The sequence below is a fragment of the Aulonocara sp. 'chitande type north' Nkhata Bay genome, linkage group LG6 (assembly GCF_057382095.1).
Source record: "Aulonocara sp. 'chitande type north' Nkhata Bay isolate Kocher_YH1m ecotype deep benthic linkage group LG6, A_spYH_male_GT1.1, whole genome shotgun sequence".
NCBI classification, from domain to species: domain Eukaryota; kingdom Metazoa; phylum Chordata; class Actinopteri; order Cichliformes; family Cichlidae; genus Aulonocara; species Aulonocara sp. 'chitande type north' Nkhata Bay.
The window spans coordinates 4,611,760-4,629,622 of record NC_141349.1 but is presented as its reverse complement, the minus strand read 5'-3'; the positions used below and the strand labels follow the sequence as shown (position 1 = coordinate 4,629,622).

Below are 17,863 nucleotides of genomic sequence, written 5' to 3'. Positions count from 1 at the left end.
AGCCCCAATGTCAGCATTAGCACAAACATGCCACTTCATACCAAATCTCAGTGTGAGGTCAGGTGTTAGTCTCATTCCATTACTCTGGCTATATTTTCTTACTCATTACTATTAAACTTATACTTAAGACTAACTATTAACAAAATCACACCCCAATAACTCTGTTATTACACTTTGTATTTAATCATAAAAAGGCTGGATGTTGAAACCTTTTACTTCTATTTTGTATGAGCCAGGATTCTCAACAGCTGATACTCTATGTCCAAAAAGTGACAGGTATCGTTTTATGGAGCAAAAAACTTAAGAGCGCATATTTTATAAATAATACCAACAATTACAAATGCAGACCTTTAATAGTAATAAGTAATCCTTTATTTATAATGCATAGCAATATAAAAATAGTAACATATGAAAATATTACAATGGGCACAGATGAATTTGTATCAAAAACAGCAACCAAGCCAAAGTAATGAATAACACACATAAATAACAACTGCTTGAGAGACCAAACAATTTCTTTTCATCTGTTCCTTGGCAGAAAGTTAAGACAGCTATTCAGCTTTAGATTTCAATAAACAGAAGTAATGGATGCAGTCCCTTTGAAATGTCACACAAAAGTCTACTTGTGCATATACTTAGCTTTAACTCTTCTCTTTTTTGTTTTGTATTCCAAAAGGTTTTCATTTTCTCCAGAGGATGTCTCTCTTTCAGTGGTTATCGACTGTTCACATTCATTTTCAGACTGTTGGAATGTCGATGCTGGCCGAACGTTTCTTGCTAGAATACAATGGCCTAATTTTGCGTGCATTATCTGTCATCTTTATTTCGTACTGGCATATACTTTTGCCTACTTGTTTTGTTTTTAAGACATTTGTATGCAGTTCATCTATCATTGCAGTAATACCCTCTGGAATGAATGCCCACTGTTTAACTGTGTCTAAAACAGCATTTAGTTTTCCAACTGCATCTTCTGTGCATTTTTTGTCTGTGCTTTCAACTACAGGAGTGTCATTCAAAGTTGATAGAGGACTTTTCAGAGAGTTTTTCATTTGTTTAAAATGGCTACAAGCCACCTTCAGGCAAGCACATGTGTTATAGTGAGAGAACGTACAACAAGTGCACTGAAGTGTTTCAGCCGATGCAAAAAAACACAGATTTCCAAACAAACTTGGCATTTTTATCACTTTCAAGTCCTCACAGTGTACAAAGTAATGCCTTTCTTTCACTGCAATTCTTGCCAAGGTCTGTTTCCATGTTTGGATAGATGTCATTGTCAGCCTCTGCTAATTTTGCAAGTAACACTAGATGCTTGCAAAGAAGTCCCCGTAAGCCATATGTACAGTTGCAGTAGGACTCAACAGGGCAGACATCATACACCATGTCTTCTCTTGACTCAGATGGGACTTGATATGCATTAACTCCATGGCTGTTCTTGACTGTAATTTTAAGAGCCCAACCACTTTCCATCAGTCTTGAAGCAGAGTCTGAAACTTGAGACAAGGTGTCAGCAAACCTGTTTTTCATGTGGCCCACATCTTGCAGGGTTTTTATGACTGAGAAGTAGTCGTCGGCTTTCCCTAGGAGCACTTCAATCAGATCATCCAGACGCCTATTCTTGTAGCCAGATAAAAACTGGTATTTCAGGCGGTGGAAAAATCTGAAAAACAGTTATTTGAAATGATTAGTAACTGTAATTGAAGGAATTTAAAGTTTTAATCAAGACTGTATTATTTTTTAAAAAATTGGAATACCTATTGCACACGTCTTTTATAAAGGAATGCTCTGTGCCGGTTTAGCTGATTTAGGCAAATCCACCTACTCTGTTTTTTGTTGTGATAACATAAAAAACGCTGCTAGAATTTAAAGGATTTGCCTAAAACCTGTTCTGGCAATGACATGACGAACCTACTCAGTTTAGCCTCTTGGATTAAAGCATAATATCTTTTTTTCAGCAATACAATTGAATGAGGTCAAAATAATAAATCATACCTTTCAATCACATTGTTTGTTTCAGAACGAGCGTGACTGAAGCGACGGCCGTAGTCACACCACATGTGGCCAATGCCTTCCCAGTGCTTCTGAAAATACTGGCACACCAAAGGGTATTGCTTAAATGTCTGGCAGAACTCTGCTGATGTGGCTTTAAAGTCGTCCTCCTAAGAGAATTGGATGCAACAGAATATATTTCAATCCATTTAACAGACCTATTGAAATCTTTAATATTATGTATTGAAGCCCTTTTCCTTTTATTGAATAACATTAAGAATTTTAAGTTATTAATAATATGTCGTGTTTTTGTATTAAGAAGCAATTATTTCTTCCCTTACAATGGCTAAGAAGGAACACTAAACCTATAAGCATATTTGGTTTCAGCATCTGTCTGTGAAAGAATCCCACTCACAAGTTCTACTGCACAGTGGGTGACACAATGATGTTCTGCACAGCTTAAGTACTTGTTTTGATAAGCAAGATAAGAAGCCAGTTTTAGAAATTGTTTCAAAAATCTATTTTGTATCTCTCTGTAACTTTTTTTAGCAACTGAAAGTTATTATGCTCTTAGTGTAATCAAGAAATCAAAATGTGAAATAGACAAATTACACTTACAGATGTGCAAGCTTTCAGCTTACAAAAGAAAGAAATGATTTCATTTCTCTTTTGGGTGTTAGAAAGCCCATGGACCCCGGACTCTGATTTTGAAAGCCATCGATTAACAGCCTGTGAATGTAAGAGGAAAAAAGTTAATCTGGAGAGAGAGACAGAGGAGCAGCTGTACAAAAAGCATAAAAGAAAGCTGACGTCCAAAAATAACTTTGTCACTCACTGGACAAGAGGACCTGTGCATTACAGAAATCAACCAGGCAAACATATTTTTAAATGTCAAAAAGAGCTTTGGGAAGCAGCCACCAGAAGATGAGTGCACTGTGGTCTTAAATGGATGGACATAGTCACTCAACATTTTATCCCTTTATATTCATTAACCTGAGTAGGTGAATATCACAATGAGGCAAATCATAACAACAGGACCCTGTTGTAAAAATGTGTTTCAGGTGCATCTTAGACAACGTGAAAAGAAAACAATGTGGTTTACCTGCAAGACATGGTACCAGCATAGAAGGATAGCTGACTCTGGAAAAACCTTCTGCAAAGCATTTATTTCCGCAAAGTCTTTGTCAACCATAAATGCTCTACAGAAAAAAAGAAAACACTAAATGAGATTAAACAGTATGAAAATGTTTTTGCTATCTCAAAGCACCACTTCAATGCCAAATTAAACATTTCAACTCACAAGTAGATGTATAAAATACTGCATACAGCCTATAGGAATAACTTTAACAACTGGAAAGGAAAGTTTTTTGCAGCCCATGCTGCAGCTATAGCATTAGATTCTGGCATGTTATAACTTTTTTGAAAAGGAATTATTTCAAAATTAATAGCTGTCAATGTATTATTTACCTCGGGGAAGTTGGGAAATGCTCACAAACTATTCCAAGAACAGTTTCCAGGGTTTTCTGACTTTCGTTGCTGACAATAGCATAGGCCACAGGGACTCCATGCCCATGATCATCTCTTACAACAAGTGTGAATAAGGGAAATGAATACTGGTTAACGCAGTGCGTGGTGTCAACAAATACTAACTGTTTTGCATAGTTCTCCATGTTTGATTTCATTACAGGTGTCTGCAAAACAATCATTAGTTCTTGGTCAGATGTGTATGGTTGATAGAAGAGAACATGTTCTTGATGTTTTCCATTAAGTAAGGTATGTACACATTGACTGTCTCCACAGTTAAAGTGCTTCTTCCTCATCATGCAGGTTCTAACACTGTCAATGTCACGTGGTGTGACAAAATGCTCTCTGTTGTGAAGATCTCTGTGTCCATGTTCTTTGGCCCATTTATGACATTTGGTTAGTACGATGGCTGGCTTAGTTCCAAGGGAAAGCAGTTCCTCAATCTTCCTCCTCAAATCACTGGAAATATTGTTGAAATGTGCGTCTTTTGGGTCCGAAGGATCATGCCCATCATGCTTATCATATGTACGCTGCACGATGACTGTGTGGTCTTTCCAACATTTGAGTACTTTAAATGAAACATAGGCCTTACAGCCCACTGCTCTGTAGCTGTTTCGACTTTTTTCCCAGCTCTGATGCAGTTGAATTTGTAATAGTCTCTTTTCCTGTCTTTACCTGAGGCAACATTTAAACATTTATAATGTCCATGAAGGGTTAATGAGTTCAATTTTTCTAACACAACACTGAATGGGTCCTCCTGGCATTGTGACACATGCACACAAAGTTGTGTGTCTTTTCCAGTTCTTTTTTTTTCGTCATTCAGAACACTTCTTCTAATTATGTCGTCCATTTCTGGTGGAAAAATAACGAAGGTTTAATTAGTCAATATTCATTAATTCATTTTAACTTGTTTTGGGGGTTTTTGCAATACAATGTAAATATTAAATATAATATTAAAAAAATATATATATATAAAATAATATAAAACAAACAGGGGCTAAAAGAAGCTAAACTTTCATATGGTATGTCTCTGGCAACTTTAACATGATGTCCCAGGGACAACTTCTACACGATGTCCCAGGGACAACATTTACACGATGTCCCAGGGACAACATTTACGCGATGTCCCAGGGACAACATTTACGCGATGTCCCAGGGACAACATTTACGCGATGTCCCAGGGACAACATTTACGCGATGTCCCAGGGACAACATCTACGTGATGTACCAGGACAAATTTGTAAATTTCTGGATTACTGTTAATCTCCATAGAATCAAGAACTCATGTCCAGTTTCACAGCTATGGACCAGTTAATTATGTTTCCAGGTGATAGTTTGATTCATAGATTCAGCACACAACCATAAGTCTAGGCCTTTTAGTCCAGATTCTGTTCACTTATGTTTGTAAAATGATCAGGGAAGCTACTGCAATTTTGCCTGACCCAACCCCCGGGCCACGAAACACCCAAAAAGTTGGGGAACGCTGGTCTAGAGAACACTGGTTAGCTAATGCTGTCGTCAAGTAGCCTATCGCTAGCAAACAAACAGCAAGCCAAGTGAGGAACATATGTATAATGCTTACCGTTTATTAAAGGAAAGTATCCTAAATTGACTTCAAATTCGGCGGACAGGCGAATTGACTTCAAATTCGGCGGACAGGCGGCGGTTTTTCGGTTCTTCACTTGTATTTCGAAATACTCGAAGGCGGGTATTTCGAAGTCGCAAAGGAATGACGTCACAAGAAGGTGATTGGTCACTTGCAATGTTGAACCTGGAACAACATTAATTATGATGATGTGGGAACAATGCTGACACGAGGAAATCAGATCGTCCGAAATTATAGGTGATCATTTATTTATTTATTTTTAACCCGTTGTATCCAGTAGTTTTAGCAAGCAGACTCATGGTCTGAATGCTTTGTTCTACCAAACACATTTGCTTTGCCAAGAGGAGTGCTATAGACTCTCTATAGGTCCCTCTTTTTTCTTTATACATCTATTTTATATAATTATTTAAATTATTTTCTGTGTAGTTATATAAAGCCAGAGCTGACAGGTGGTAAAAGAGAGAAGAAGGAGGAGGAAAAGAAAAGGGACAGAAAGTGAGATACAAAAAAGGTGGGGAAGTGAAAAAAATAACAAAGCACACATGAGCACACTAGGTCTTCAACTGCTGCATCTTTAATGAAACACACAAAAAAAATAAATAGCACCTCAAAGACAAAAAATAACTAACCAGAAAACAAAACAAAACAAAAAACAGAAGTACCCCAGAGACCCAGAGGCCACGGGCAGCTGACCCCACCAGATGCCGGCCATCACAGGACGAGCTGAGGTATTTAAATCTAACGTAAATATGTTTAACATGTTTTGATGGATTTATTTACTTTGTCCTCGTCTTTTGGCTGCTCACTTTAGGTCACTAGAGTGGCTTATCTGCCTCCATCTCACCCTATCCCTAGGATCCTTCTCTGTCACACCAACCTTCTCCATGTCCTTCTTCACGCCATTCACGAATTTCCTCTGTGGTCTTCCTCGTTTCCTTTTGTCTGGCAGCTCCATATTTACCGTAACAACTGTCCTTTCTCTGCTTATTTCCAAACTATCTCAACCTTGCCTCTCTAGCTTTTTCTAAAATTTATGATATTCTTGTTTAACACATGTTGGACTATGATCTCATAGACCTTCACAAGTGCTTGAGGCCAGATTTATTCCTTGCCTTCCATTTTATGCCCGGACATGTCAGGGCAGCTGTCCACTTGCACACAGATGGTACAAACTAAAGATCCTAATGATCTAAATACATTATTTTGAACACTTTTACTAGAAGATGTTTTATTGAGATATCAAGATGAATGATGAAAGTAAAAAAAAAAAAAAAATAGAAGTAAGAATGAGGGCTGTTGAGTGTCCTTGTTTAGAATTATTGTGCATTTTAGATTATAGTATCAGTGTACTAGTTTCAGGTATTACCATCAACCCACGTGTGTCAGGGCTCTGTGTGCAGGCAGATGGAGAGGAGGATCCAAATGCGAGGCTCGGACACTGAATACACCTCAAAACCTCAGCTTTATTGCTGGCACGAAAACAAAACATGAAGTGACCACTGACTACTGAGAACAGAAACAGATAGGCATAATCTGATGGTACGACACGACGCAGAGCACAGGAAAACACAGGCCTAATATACACAGGGTGGTAATCAGGGAATGGGCAACAGGAGGGAGACACAGCTGGGAGGGATTGGACTCACGAGACAGGGGGAGCAAAGCTGCACACACTAACATAAGATGTGGACTTTCACAATAAGACAGGAAACATGAATCACTAAACAAAGACGCAGACACTGAGAGACAGCCTAGACACTGAACTAAACCTGCAATAAACACGAGAACACAACCAAGGTGTAAATGCTGTTAAAATGTTAAGTTACATAATTTCATGAATATATATAGTTTGCGTTGAAATGTCTTTATTTGAAATGTACATGTGTAAGGTGAGAGCTAGTGTCTCGTGAGAATACCCTTAACGAGAGCACACGAGACTTTTCATGGACTGCGAGGGAGCAGATGTCTCTCATGAAGCGATTTAAGCTAAAAGTTTACTAAAAGAAAGGGCAATACAAGGACTTAAGGACCTCTTTTCAGGACAAGCAGCCAACGAGGTATTTGTCATTTGAGAAATGTTTTTTATTTTGTGTTTGGACTTAATATGTGTACTGTAAAGTTGCTAATTGTTTGTACTGTTCGCTCGTGACCAGTTCTCACGGCGTAATGGCGTAATGGCGTATCGGCGTACTGGTGATGGTGAAGCTGAGGAGAGAAGGCCCAAGTAATAAACGCCCGTTTCAAAGAACCGACCTGTGTCTGTGTTGTCGTGAAGAGAGCTACAGTGAGAACTCGCCTGCTCAACACGGGTAGGAGAGGACAGGATCGCCGCGGATGACGAAACGACGCGGATCCGGTGCATCACGTCAGATAAGCAGAGTGCATAACGCATATCGGCACAGCATTAACAAGCAACGGTGGTTAGACTGAGTTAAAGCGCTAATTTTCACGTTTAAGATCAGGAGAAGCTCTACCACAAAGTGAAGTTAAGGTGGTGTGAGAAGTGGTTAAATGTGAAAATTGCAACTAAGGGACTCATCTGTTATTCTTGCTTGCTTAATGTAGAGATTAATCCAATGTGTTTGCATTTATAGTTGTTGTACATCACAAGGTTTATAGAACAAACAAGTAAATATTTAACAAGCTCACAGGTTATGAGTAATTTTGAGTTATACAAAATCTGCTGAGTTTAAAGGGCACCTTATGTGAATTTTAAAGGGGTACTATACTGATGTGAAAACTTGAAAACCTTTAGTAATGTAAATGATAAGGATTTAAGGTATTTCTAAGTACATTTACACTGTTATTGTATATTTGTGATAAGGTGATTTTTGTTGTTCTTGTCTGTTTGAAACTTAAGTTCAGTATTGAAGTCAACAGTGTGTTGGAAGACTCATACATACATTTATGAACCTTAATTCAAATTAAGTTTATTGCAACTTTCACTTACACATAGTCCAGAAGAAATCTAGTTGAAGTTTAATAGCTGCACAATCACACTGCTATAATCTCAACATGTCTAACATAAGCAGAGAGACCTGCCATAAAGATGCTGAACAATCCGCTCAAGCTGAAGCTACTGTCACTGAATCTGCAGCAGAACTAGAGGGGCTTCGAAGAAGTGAGAGGGCGCGTACCCTAACAGAAAGGGGAAGAGCATACCAAGATGAGAGACTGAAGCACATTCAACGCAAATACAAAATCATCTATGAGAAGTGGAGGTGTCATGCACGAATAGGCAAAGAGTTATTAAGTGGTGATGCTTCTAAGGATGAGTTAACTGAGCTTATTGAGAACATCAAAAGCACCTGTTCTGATGTAAAGGTGGTTTATGAGGAGCTGCGTCAAGCGCAAACCCCTGAACCAGACCTGCGGCGCAGGGTTGATACATGCATGTCATTCTCAGAATTTATTATTCAAAGAGCAGAGAGACAGCTTAAAGGTCATGAAGCAGATAAAGATGAAGAGTCTTGGCCTGATGCTGGATCTGTTCTAGGCTCAACAGGTTCTGTTTCTAGACCACTGTCTCGTCAAGGATGTAGTTCTACCCACTCTAGCAGCCACTCTGTCAAAAGAATAGAGGCTGTAGCTGAAGCTGCTGCAACTCAGGAAGTCTTGGCAGTGTTGGAGGAGCAAGAAAGGGAAGAAACAGAACTTCAAATGTTAGAGGCTGAGAACCTAGCCAGACAGCAAGCAATCCAAGATAAACGTAGAAAACTTGCACGCCTAGAAGAAGTAAAGAAGCTAAATGCTGCTAGAGCTCGAGTGAGGGTCTATGATGAAGCTGAAGAAAACATAGAAGCAACTGATTTGTCGTATGGTAGTGAAGTACTGCCAGAGCTTAGAGTCGCTGACTCCACAGTACTTCCAGTCACAACCCATTCTCTCAATGCATCAAGTCCCCCATTTATTCCTCAATCCCTAGCAGTCACAAGTCAAGCTCCTTGTCCACAACAGCTACCTCAGTCTCCTCCAGCCTCAGTGTTGAGGCCTCAAGAGCAGAATAGCTTAGATCTAGTCAATGCACTAGTAGAAGCTATGAGTGCAAACCGGCTCCCAACACCAGAGCCTGGGGTGTTTACAGGAGATCCCTTGAAGTTCAAAGACTGGCAACTGTCCTTTGAAACATTAATAGAAAGGAAGAACATCCCAAAGAATGAAAAACTGTATTACCTAAGAAAGTACTTAGGTGGCACAGCAAAGAAGGCCGTGGAAGGATTTCTTCTATTGGGCACAGAAGCAGCATATGACTCAGCCTGGAAGCTTTTAGAGAAACGTTTCGGAGACCCATTCCTAATTGGGAAGTCACTCAGAGACAAGCTGCATGCATGGCCAAAGATAGGTTCTAAGGATGCTTGCGAGCTAAGAGAATTTGCAGACTTTCTCAAGAGCTGTGAGGCTGCCATGTCTCATGTCAAGATGCTGGAGGTCTTGAATGACTGCGTTGAGAGTCAGAGGATTCTGCTGAAATTGCCAGATTGGTTGGTTTCCAGCTGGAATCGCAAAGTGATGGAAGTCAGACAAGTGAAAGCTGAGTACCCACCATTCAAGGTGTTTGTTGACTTCCTATCAAAGGAAGCAGATCTTGCTTGCGATCCAATTTCCTCAATACAAGCACTTAAGAGTGTTGAAAGCGAGAAACCAAGGCATCTACGAAGCCAAATAGTTCAAGCAAAGACTCTGACCACAACTACAACACAGAGCAGTATTACATCATGTGTTTTCTGCAAAAGGACAGGACACATCCTAGACAAATGCCGAAGTTTCACAGAAAAGACAGTTCAGGATCGTGTTAAGTTTGTACACACAGAGAAGCTTTGCTTTGGATGTTTGAAGACCGGTCATCACTCAAGAAAATGTGATAACAAAAGCACGTGTGAGAAATGCCAAAAGAGACACCCAACATGTTTGCATGACGATAAGTTCAAGGAACGTCAAAGGCCAATCCACCTAAATGCAAGTGAAATTTCAAAGGACAAGGCAGACACCACAGAAAGGACCGCAACAGCCACTTCCAACAGAGTTATTCAAGAGGGTCTAAGCACACGAACATCTTCTATCTTGCCAGTCTGGGTGTCATCTATTAAGCAGCCAGATCAAGAACTGCTAGTTTATGCACTCTTAGACACACAGAGTGATACCACCTTCATACTAGATGAAGTAGCTCAAGGCCTGAACACAAACAGAGAGAATGTCAGTCTGCGACTGTCCACAATGTCTGCCAAGTCGACAGTTATTCCATGTCAGAAAATGACAGGTCTACAAGTGAGAGGATACAACTCAGAGAAAAGGATTCCACTACCACCTGTTTTCACAAGAGAATTTATTCCAGTAAACAGGCTGCACATTCCTACCTCTGAAACAGCTCTAAAATGGCCACATCTAGAGCAACTGTCAGAAAAGATTCCACCACAGTTGGATTGCGAAGTAGGCCTTCTTATAGGCTACAACTGTCAACGAGCCCTCCTCCCAAGAGAGATCCTGTCTGGTGACGAAAATCATCCATATGCGCAGCGGACTGATCTGGGCTGGAGCATTGTTGGTTGCTCACATTCAGCAAGCGACAACAGCGATCCAATAGGATTCAGTCATAGAATCATAGTACGACAAGTGACACCAACTGTGCATCCATCAGTTCAGCTAAAGAAGGAAGTGCACTTTGCGTGCAGGACTCAAGTCAAAGAGATCAACCCACTTGACATAATTAAGACTTTTGAATCAGATTTCACAGATCACTCAACAGATGATAATCCAGTTTCTCAGGAGGACCTCCTCTTTCTGTCTAAAGTGAAAGCTGGAATAAGACAGAAGGAAGATGGCCACTATGAACTTCCGCTTCCTTTCAAGACAGACAAACCTAATCTTCCAGACAATAAACAGTGTGCAGTTCACAGGCTCAGCTCATTAGAGCGTCGACTGAGGAGAAATGAACAATATTACACGGACTATGTCAATTTCATGAATGAAATCATAAGTAGAAGAGATGCTGAGAAGGTGCCACAGTCTGAATTAGACAACCAGCCAGCATGGTACATACCGCACCATGGTGTCTACCATCCCCACAAGCCCGGGAAGATCCGTGTGGTTTTCGATTGTTCGGCACGCTACCAAGAAACCTCTCTAAATGACCATCTCTTGACAGGTCCAGACCTGACTAACACATTAGTTGGTGTGTTGTGTCGATTTAGAAAGGGTCCTATAGCCATAATGTGCGACATCGAAAAAATGTTTCACCAGTTCCACGTTGCAAGGGAACATCAAGATTATCTCAGGTTCCTCTGGTGGGATGGAGGTAATTTGGATTCTGAACCCTCAGTGTACAGGATGAAGGTACACCTCTTTGGGGCAGCTTCATCCCCCGGTTGCTCCAACTTTGGACTGAAATACCTAGCTTCACAAGGCCAAGGCAAGTTCAGCAAAGAAGCCATTAAGTTCATCCAAAGAAGCTTCTATGTAGATGATGGCCTGACAAGTGTAAGGTCGACTGCTGAAGCTATACGCCTGGTAAAGGAATCAAGAGCTCTGTGCAAAACAGGAAATCTACGGCTACATAAGTTTGTATCCAACGATGAGAGTGTGATTGCAACAATTCCACCACAAGAATATGTTCAGACCAAAGATCTAAACATGGCTCTAGGAGAACTTCATATCGAGCGAGCACTTGGAGTTCAGTGGTGTGTTGAGGCGGATGAATTTCAGTTCAGGGTGGTGGTAAAAGAAAACCCACTGACAAGGAGAGGCGTTCTCTCAACTGTTGCCTCAGTCTATGATCCACTAGGTTTCGTGGCTCCATTCCTACTTATCGGCAAACAGATTCTTCAAACACTGTGTAGAGACAAGGTAAGCTGGGACGAACCTCTCCCCGAGCACATCCAGCCACAATGGGAGTCATGGCTCAAAGATCTGCCTCATTTGGCAGTTCTAAAGATTCCAAGAAGCTACCTTCCATCAAACTTTGGTGAAGTCTCACTATATGAGCTTCACAACTTTTCTGATGCAAGCTTCAAAGGGTATGGTGCATGCTCATACCTTAGAGCGGTGAGTGAAACAGGACAGATAAGTTGTTCACTTGTCTTGGGGAAAGCAAGAGTAGCCCCTACCAAACTAACAACCATCCCAAGGCTTGAGTTATCTTCAGCTGTGACCTCAGTCCGCATTGGTGATATCATTAGAGGCGAGCTGGAGATTGAAAATGTGCAAGAGTATTACTGGACTGACTCAAAGGTGGTCCTTGGCTATGTGAACAATGATGCTAAAAGGTTCCAAACATTCGTGGCCAACCGCATCCAGCGAATAAGATCTAGCACAAAACCTGAACAATGGCGACATGTCAACTCTGAAAACAACCCAGCTGATGGAGCCTCAAGAGGATTGACTGCAGTTCAAATGAAAGAATCTAGCTGGCTGAAAGGACCCAACTTCCTTTGGCAGCAAAATCTCCCACATGAAGTGGGAATGGTGGGAGAAGTTGAGGCTACTGATCCTGAACTTCGGAGAGCACATGTTCATGCAGTTAAAGCAAGAGAACAGAATCCAATGGTAAACCGTTTAACTAAATTTTCTGACTGGTCCAGAGTGGTGAGAGCCATTGCCAGGCTCAAGAGATTTGTCAGAGAGTTTAAGGGATTTCAGTCGAGAACTAATGAGTCGACTAATCTTGAAGAACGAAGAGAAGCAGAGATCTTCATCATCAAACTCGTACAAGAAGACGCTTTCGCTGAAGACATAAAGAAAATAAGAGGCAAGAAGGAACACACTTTGAGCAGGCACAACAGGCTACGCCAGCTGAATGCTTTCCTGGACGAAACCAATGTTCTTAGGGTGGGAGGACGGCTGTCTCAGTCAGCCTTACACCATGATGTAAAGCATCCTGCGATTCTTCCGAAAAAATCTCATGTGTCAGCTCTGCTGGTCAAACATCATCATGAGCTTATACACCATCAAGGAAGGGGCATGACCATGAACGAGTTGCGCGCAAGCGGAATATGGGTCCTAGGATGTGGAAGTGTGGTCTCCTCACACATTTACAAGTGTGTAAAATGTAGACGATACAGAAGAACAACTGAGGTTCAACAAATGGCAAATCTACCAGGAGAGAGAATTGAGACATCTCCCCCCTTTACTTATTGTGGGCTTGATTGTGTTTGGCCCCTTTATTGTGAAGGAAGGAAGGAGAGAGTTGAAACGATACGGATTGTTATTCACCTGCCTATGTTCTAGAGCAGTTCACATAGAAACCCTTGACGATTTGACAACAGACGCATTCATGAATGCACTTCGATCATTCATAGCTATTCGAGGACCCGTGCGCCAGCTAAGATGTGATAGAGGCACAAACTTTGTTGGTGCTAGAAAGGAGCTTTCTGAATTGCTTGAAGGAATGGATCAAGACCGTACAAGGGCGCTTGGTTGTGAATTTGTGCTGAATGTCCCATCAGCTAGTCATATGGGAGGAGTTTGGGAACGCCAGATTCGAACAATCCGAAGCATCCTGATAGCTATGCTCGACAAGTCCGCCAGCAGACTTGACACCACAACTCTAAGAACGTTTCTGTATGAAACAATGACCATAATCAACAGCAGGCCACTAAGTGTCGAGCATCTTCACGATCCTACTGGTCCGGAACCCCTCACTCCCAACCACATTCTAACCATGAAATCATCTGTAATTCTGCCACCCCCTGGACAATTCTGCAAAGAAGATCTCTATCTGCACAAAAGGTGGAGAAGAGTGCAGTTTTTGGCCAATGAATTTTGGCAACGATGGAAACGAGAATACCTGCTAAACCTCCAACAACGACAGAAATGGCAGAAGCTGTCACGAAACTTGCAACCAGATGACATTGTAATATTAAAGGATGACAGTGCACCAAGAAACCAGTGGAAGCTTGCAAGGGTTGTGGAAGCCCTGCCCAGCGCAGATGGCAAGGTGCGAAAGCTAAAGCTTCTGCTCAGTGACACTACTTTTGATAAGGGAAAACCAATCACTAAATCAGTTTTCCTTGAGAGGCCTGTTCACAAAGTAGTTACATTACTTGAGGCCACCTAAAACACACGTAAAGCTAAATGACCTACACTTAAATGTACACTCACACATCACTTCCTTATAATTTTCATTGAGGAAAATCTCTCATTTTAAGTCAATGAGTGATTTTGGTGGGAGTGTAAATGCTGTTAAAATGTTAAGTTACATAATTTCATGAATATATATAGTTTGCGTTGAAATGTCTTTATTTGAAATGTACATGTGTAAGGTGAGAGCTAGTGTCTCGTGAGAATACCCTTAACGAGAGCACACGAGACTTTTCATGGACTGCGAGGGAGCAGATGTCTCTCATGAAGCGATTTAAGCTAAAAGTTTACTAAAAGAAAGGGCAATACAAGGACTTAAGGACCTCTTTTCAGGACAAGCAGCCAACGAGGTATTTGTCATTTGAGAAATGTTTTTTATTTTGTGTTTGGACTTAATATGTGTACTGTAAAGTTGCTAATTGTTTGTACTGTTCGCTCGTGACCAGTTCTCACGGCGTAATGGCGTAATGGCGTATCGGCGTACTGGTGATGGTGAAGCTGAGGAGAGAAGGCCCAAGTAATAAACGCCCGTTTCAAAGAACCGACCTGTGTCTGTGTTGTCGTGAAGAGAGCTACACAAGGAGCAAATCCTAAAACAGAAACAGAAACCTATAATTCTCATAATGGTCAACAATGTAAAAGAATCAAAATACAAAATTAAACCAAGACACGAGAAACTCAAAATACTGGGTCAAAACTGACCCAGAACCGTGACAATGTGACCCTGAACTGTAAAGTTGGTTAAGAAAATGATTAATAAAAGCAACATAATTTTATGTTGTTTTTAAAACAGGATGGAGGCATTTTTTAGGTCCGCTAAAACAAAATCCTAATATCACCTTTTTTCGCCCAATAACAAAACCTTCATTTTTAGGTTATATTTTTGGCGATGGCCATAGATTTAGACTAAAAAATCAGAGGCTTCAGCACTTTTCTGTCAGTTAAAGAAACAAAAATATCCCTTCTACAGGTTGATCATTTACAAAAGTGATGTAGATGAAACTATCATCTACCAGACCCACTTTATAAAATTCTGCACATACAGTCTAGTTCAGCTGAAGACAAAGAACAGATATATAAAGCAAACAGTATCTCAATTTTTTTATTTGTCCAGTGCCTCGACTTTGACGGGTTTTCTGCTCTGTGCTAAGAAATTGCTCAACAAACTTACACTTTTTTTAAATTATAGAATCAGATTTACAGTGAATGGCATTTAATGTCATGTCTCACTGCTGTATAATTTTTTTTAAAATATATTATTTTAGCCCTTAGCCCTAATTTCAAAGACAATAACAAAATCTTGATATATTGTGAAAGACTGTAACTTACAGACTGTAAGATTTATTTATTTATTTTTAATTTAAATCTTATTTTGTAGCGCAGTAATAGTCTTGTACAACACAACACTGAGGAAGACTAGATATTTCAACAACACAGGAATGGGCAATGGGCCAAGAGATTTGGTCCCTTGAACTGCAAACCCTGAGGAAGAAACCCAAAGGCCAGAAAACAGTTGGCTGATATTTATTTATTTTCTGCAGAGGTGCTGATTTTTTTCCCCAAAGAACTTAGTACTTATCTGAGTGGACAAAGCCTCCATAAGCAAATAAGATTAAGATCACAATCTGGCCAAGTGCTTTATTAAAAAGATAAGGCTAATGAGAACGGCCTATGAGAACAGCTATGTCTCGTTGTCTGCTGAACAAAAGAAGAGCCTTTTTTTGCTATTATAGATTATTAATATATAATAATATATGATATTATAGCTATGAAAATGTTTTATTAGTCACAATTTCATATGTTATATTTGAAATAAAAAAAGGATACAATATTCCAAAGATTTGGAGCAATTATTATATTTACACAGATTATCCCAAAAGGCTTTTATTTCACCGCTTAAATAAATATCTGAGGGATAACAGCTTTCGCACAAAGCTACAATCTCTCAGAAGCCCCACAGATACTGCCCTAAAGCGCGTGTCGTGTTGTTATAGTACATTTTTTCCTGTTTGCTTTAGATAACAAATCTTTCGTTGACCCCGAGGGTTAGGAGAGCATTACAAATTAATCCCAGTTTTAATAAGTCTGTCTTAAGCCTGGGATCTTTGCTCGAAAAGAAAGAAAGAAAGAAAAAGGGGGAGGGAGAGAAGAAAGGGATCCGAGAGGAAAAGAAATATATTAAACCCTGTGATCACAGGCAGCTTTTCTTGTTTGTTATCCCTCCGTTTTACCTTTAATCCAATACTTGCTAATCCAATTTGTCTTTTGGGCTCCAACCCTAACTTCTCCTTATCTTACAGCTTTCTCTTAAATGTGCCGGAGCCTCCAGAGTCAGTGACTGCACTTCATTTCCCAGTGTTGCTGGAGCAAACTGATGTATGTGAAAAAAAAGTTTGGAGGAAAAGGGAAAAAAAGGAAATTGTTGCATGTTAACTGCTCATAACGATGAACATAAAACATAAGAGACTGCTATAGACAAGTTGTAGCTTCAGCCTGAATATGCATGAAGAGCCATAATCAGATCTTGGGCATTCACTCACTGAAGGGGAATATTGGGCAATACAAAGGGATTGATTTAATTACTTGGAGTGGGCCTGTGCTTTGGAGCTGCCTTGTTAGGAGGGAATGAAAAGGCTGGCAGTATCCTTGTGCTATTTTTGAGGGGGGGGGGGGGGGGGGGGGGTGGAGAGGTTGAAGAAGGGTGGAGGGGGTGAAGTTGCAGATGGTGGGGGTACAGAGGTAGTCTAGCTTCTTAAGTCACCAAAGTAATCCCGGGTATGAAGCTCTCCCAATTGAAAGGACCTGCATTGATTGCAAAAAATGAACATGGTGCATTCTCTGTTTAATGTCCTCTGGTTTAATAACCTTCTTTCTGGGGTAAATTGCAGTGTATCACACACACATTTGTCCTTGTATTGAAAGCTTTCAAATTTATTGTCTTTTCACCCGTGCTGTTTCCTGAACGCTGCTAAAGCTGACAAAGGATTGTGATAAACTAATTCTGACTTACTGGCTTTGATGTAGCTTAACAACAAATTTATTCTTTAAATTCGTTACTTTTTTCTGGCTGTTGAACTTGTTCCGTTGCAATTATCATGAATAGTGTAGCAAGACAATGAATTTTATTGGATGACTGTCTTTAACTGTTAAAATCACTTGAAGAAGCACATCAACTATACTTCCCACCCACATAAACTTATATAAAGTGAACTGGTTTCACATATGTACTAATTTTTTCTTCAAGTTTCTTCTCTTTGCTGCTCCCCTTTCAGGCAGTTGTCTTTGCCCAAAGATGACGACAGATTCAAGGGTCTTTAGAGGAAAACAAAGCACTTAAGATATTTTGAAGGGGGAGTAGATGTGAGACTCCAATGCAGAGCTCACCTGATAGATCCCTGAGAGGTGTATTCATCAAAAGGTCCTCTTTCTACCACATAGACTCACACAATAAGCCAGTCAAAGTGGATTCTAGTGCCTTTGCGCTCAACAGGCAGCGGTGACAACGAAGCCTTAATCATCTCGTGACAAAAGCCAAAAGGCATCATCCCATTAAGCAGTGTGCTCTGCCGCTAATATGAGCTACTGCCCAGGAACCTTTCATAGGGCGTTCAGCTATTAAAGTGCTTCTGAACCAGCCAGCAGGAACCTAGACGGATTCACCTTTCATCTAGCAGC

General features: G+C 40.4%; 2 protein-coding genes across 2 annotated transcripts; one reads left to right on the top strand and one right to left on the bottom strand.

The window, feature by feature from the left end:
* Positions 1 to 345: 345 nt before the first annotated feature.
* Positions 346 to 5,173, bottom strand: LOC147327085 (uncharacterized). The gene is made up of 6 exons (XM_086294691.1): positions 5,093 to 5,173; positions 3,454 to 4,362; positions 3,089 to 3,185; positions 2,605 to 2,715; positions 1,990 to 2,156; positions 346 to 1,657 (listed from the first exon to the last, which is right to left on the bottom strand). The coding sequence occupies exons 2-6, from the start codon at positions 3,807 to 3,809 to the stop codon at positions 1,195 to 1,197; spliced, it is 1,194 nt and encodes a 397-aa protein (XP_086150817.1). The 5' UTR covers positions 3,810 to 4,362; positions 5,093 to 5,173; the 3' UTR covers positions 346 to 1,194.
* Positions 5,174 to 6,934: 1,761 nt separating this feature from the next.
* LOC147327084 (uncharacterized) lies at positions 6,935 to 13,073 on the top strand. The gene is made up of 4 exons (XM_086297359.1): positions 6,935 to 7,173; positions 7,270 to 12,126; positions 12,691 to 12,937; positions 13,020 to 13,073. Exons 2-4 carry the CDS (start codon positions 8,132 to 8,134, stop codon positions 13,071 to 13,073), a joined length of 4,296 nt encoding a protein of 1,431 aa, XP_086153485.1. The 5' UTR covers positions 6,935 to 7,173; positions 7,270 to 8,131.
* The last annotated feature ends 4,790 nt before the right edge of the window (positions 13,074 to 17,863 follow it).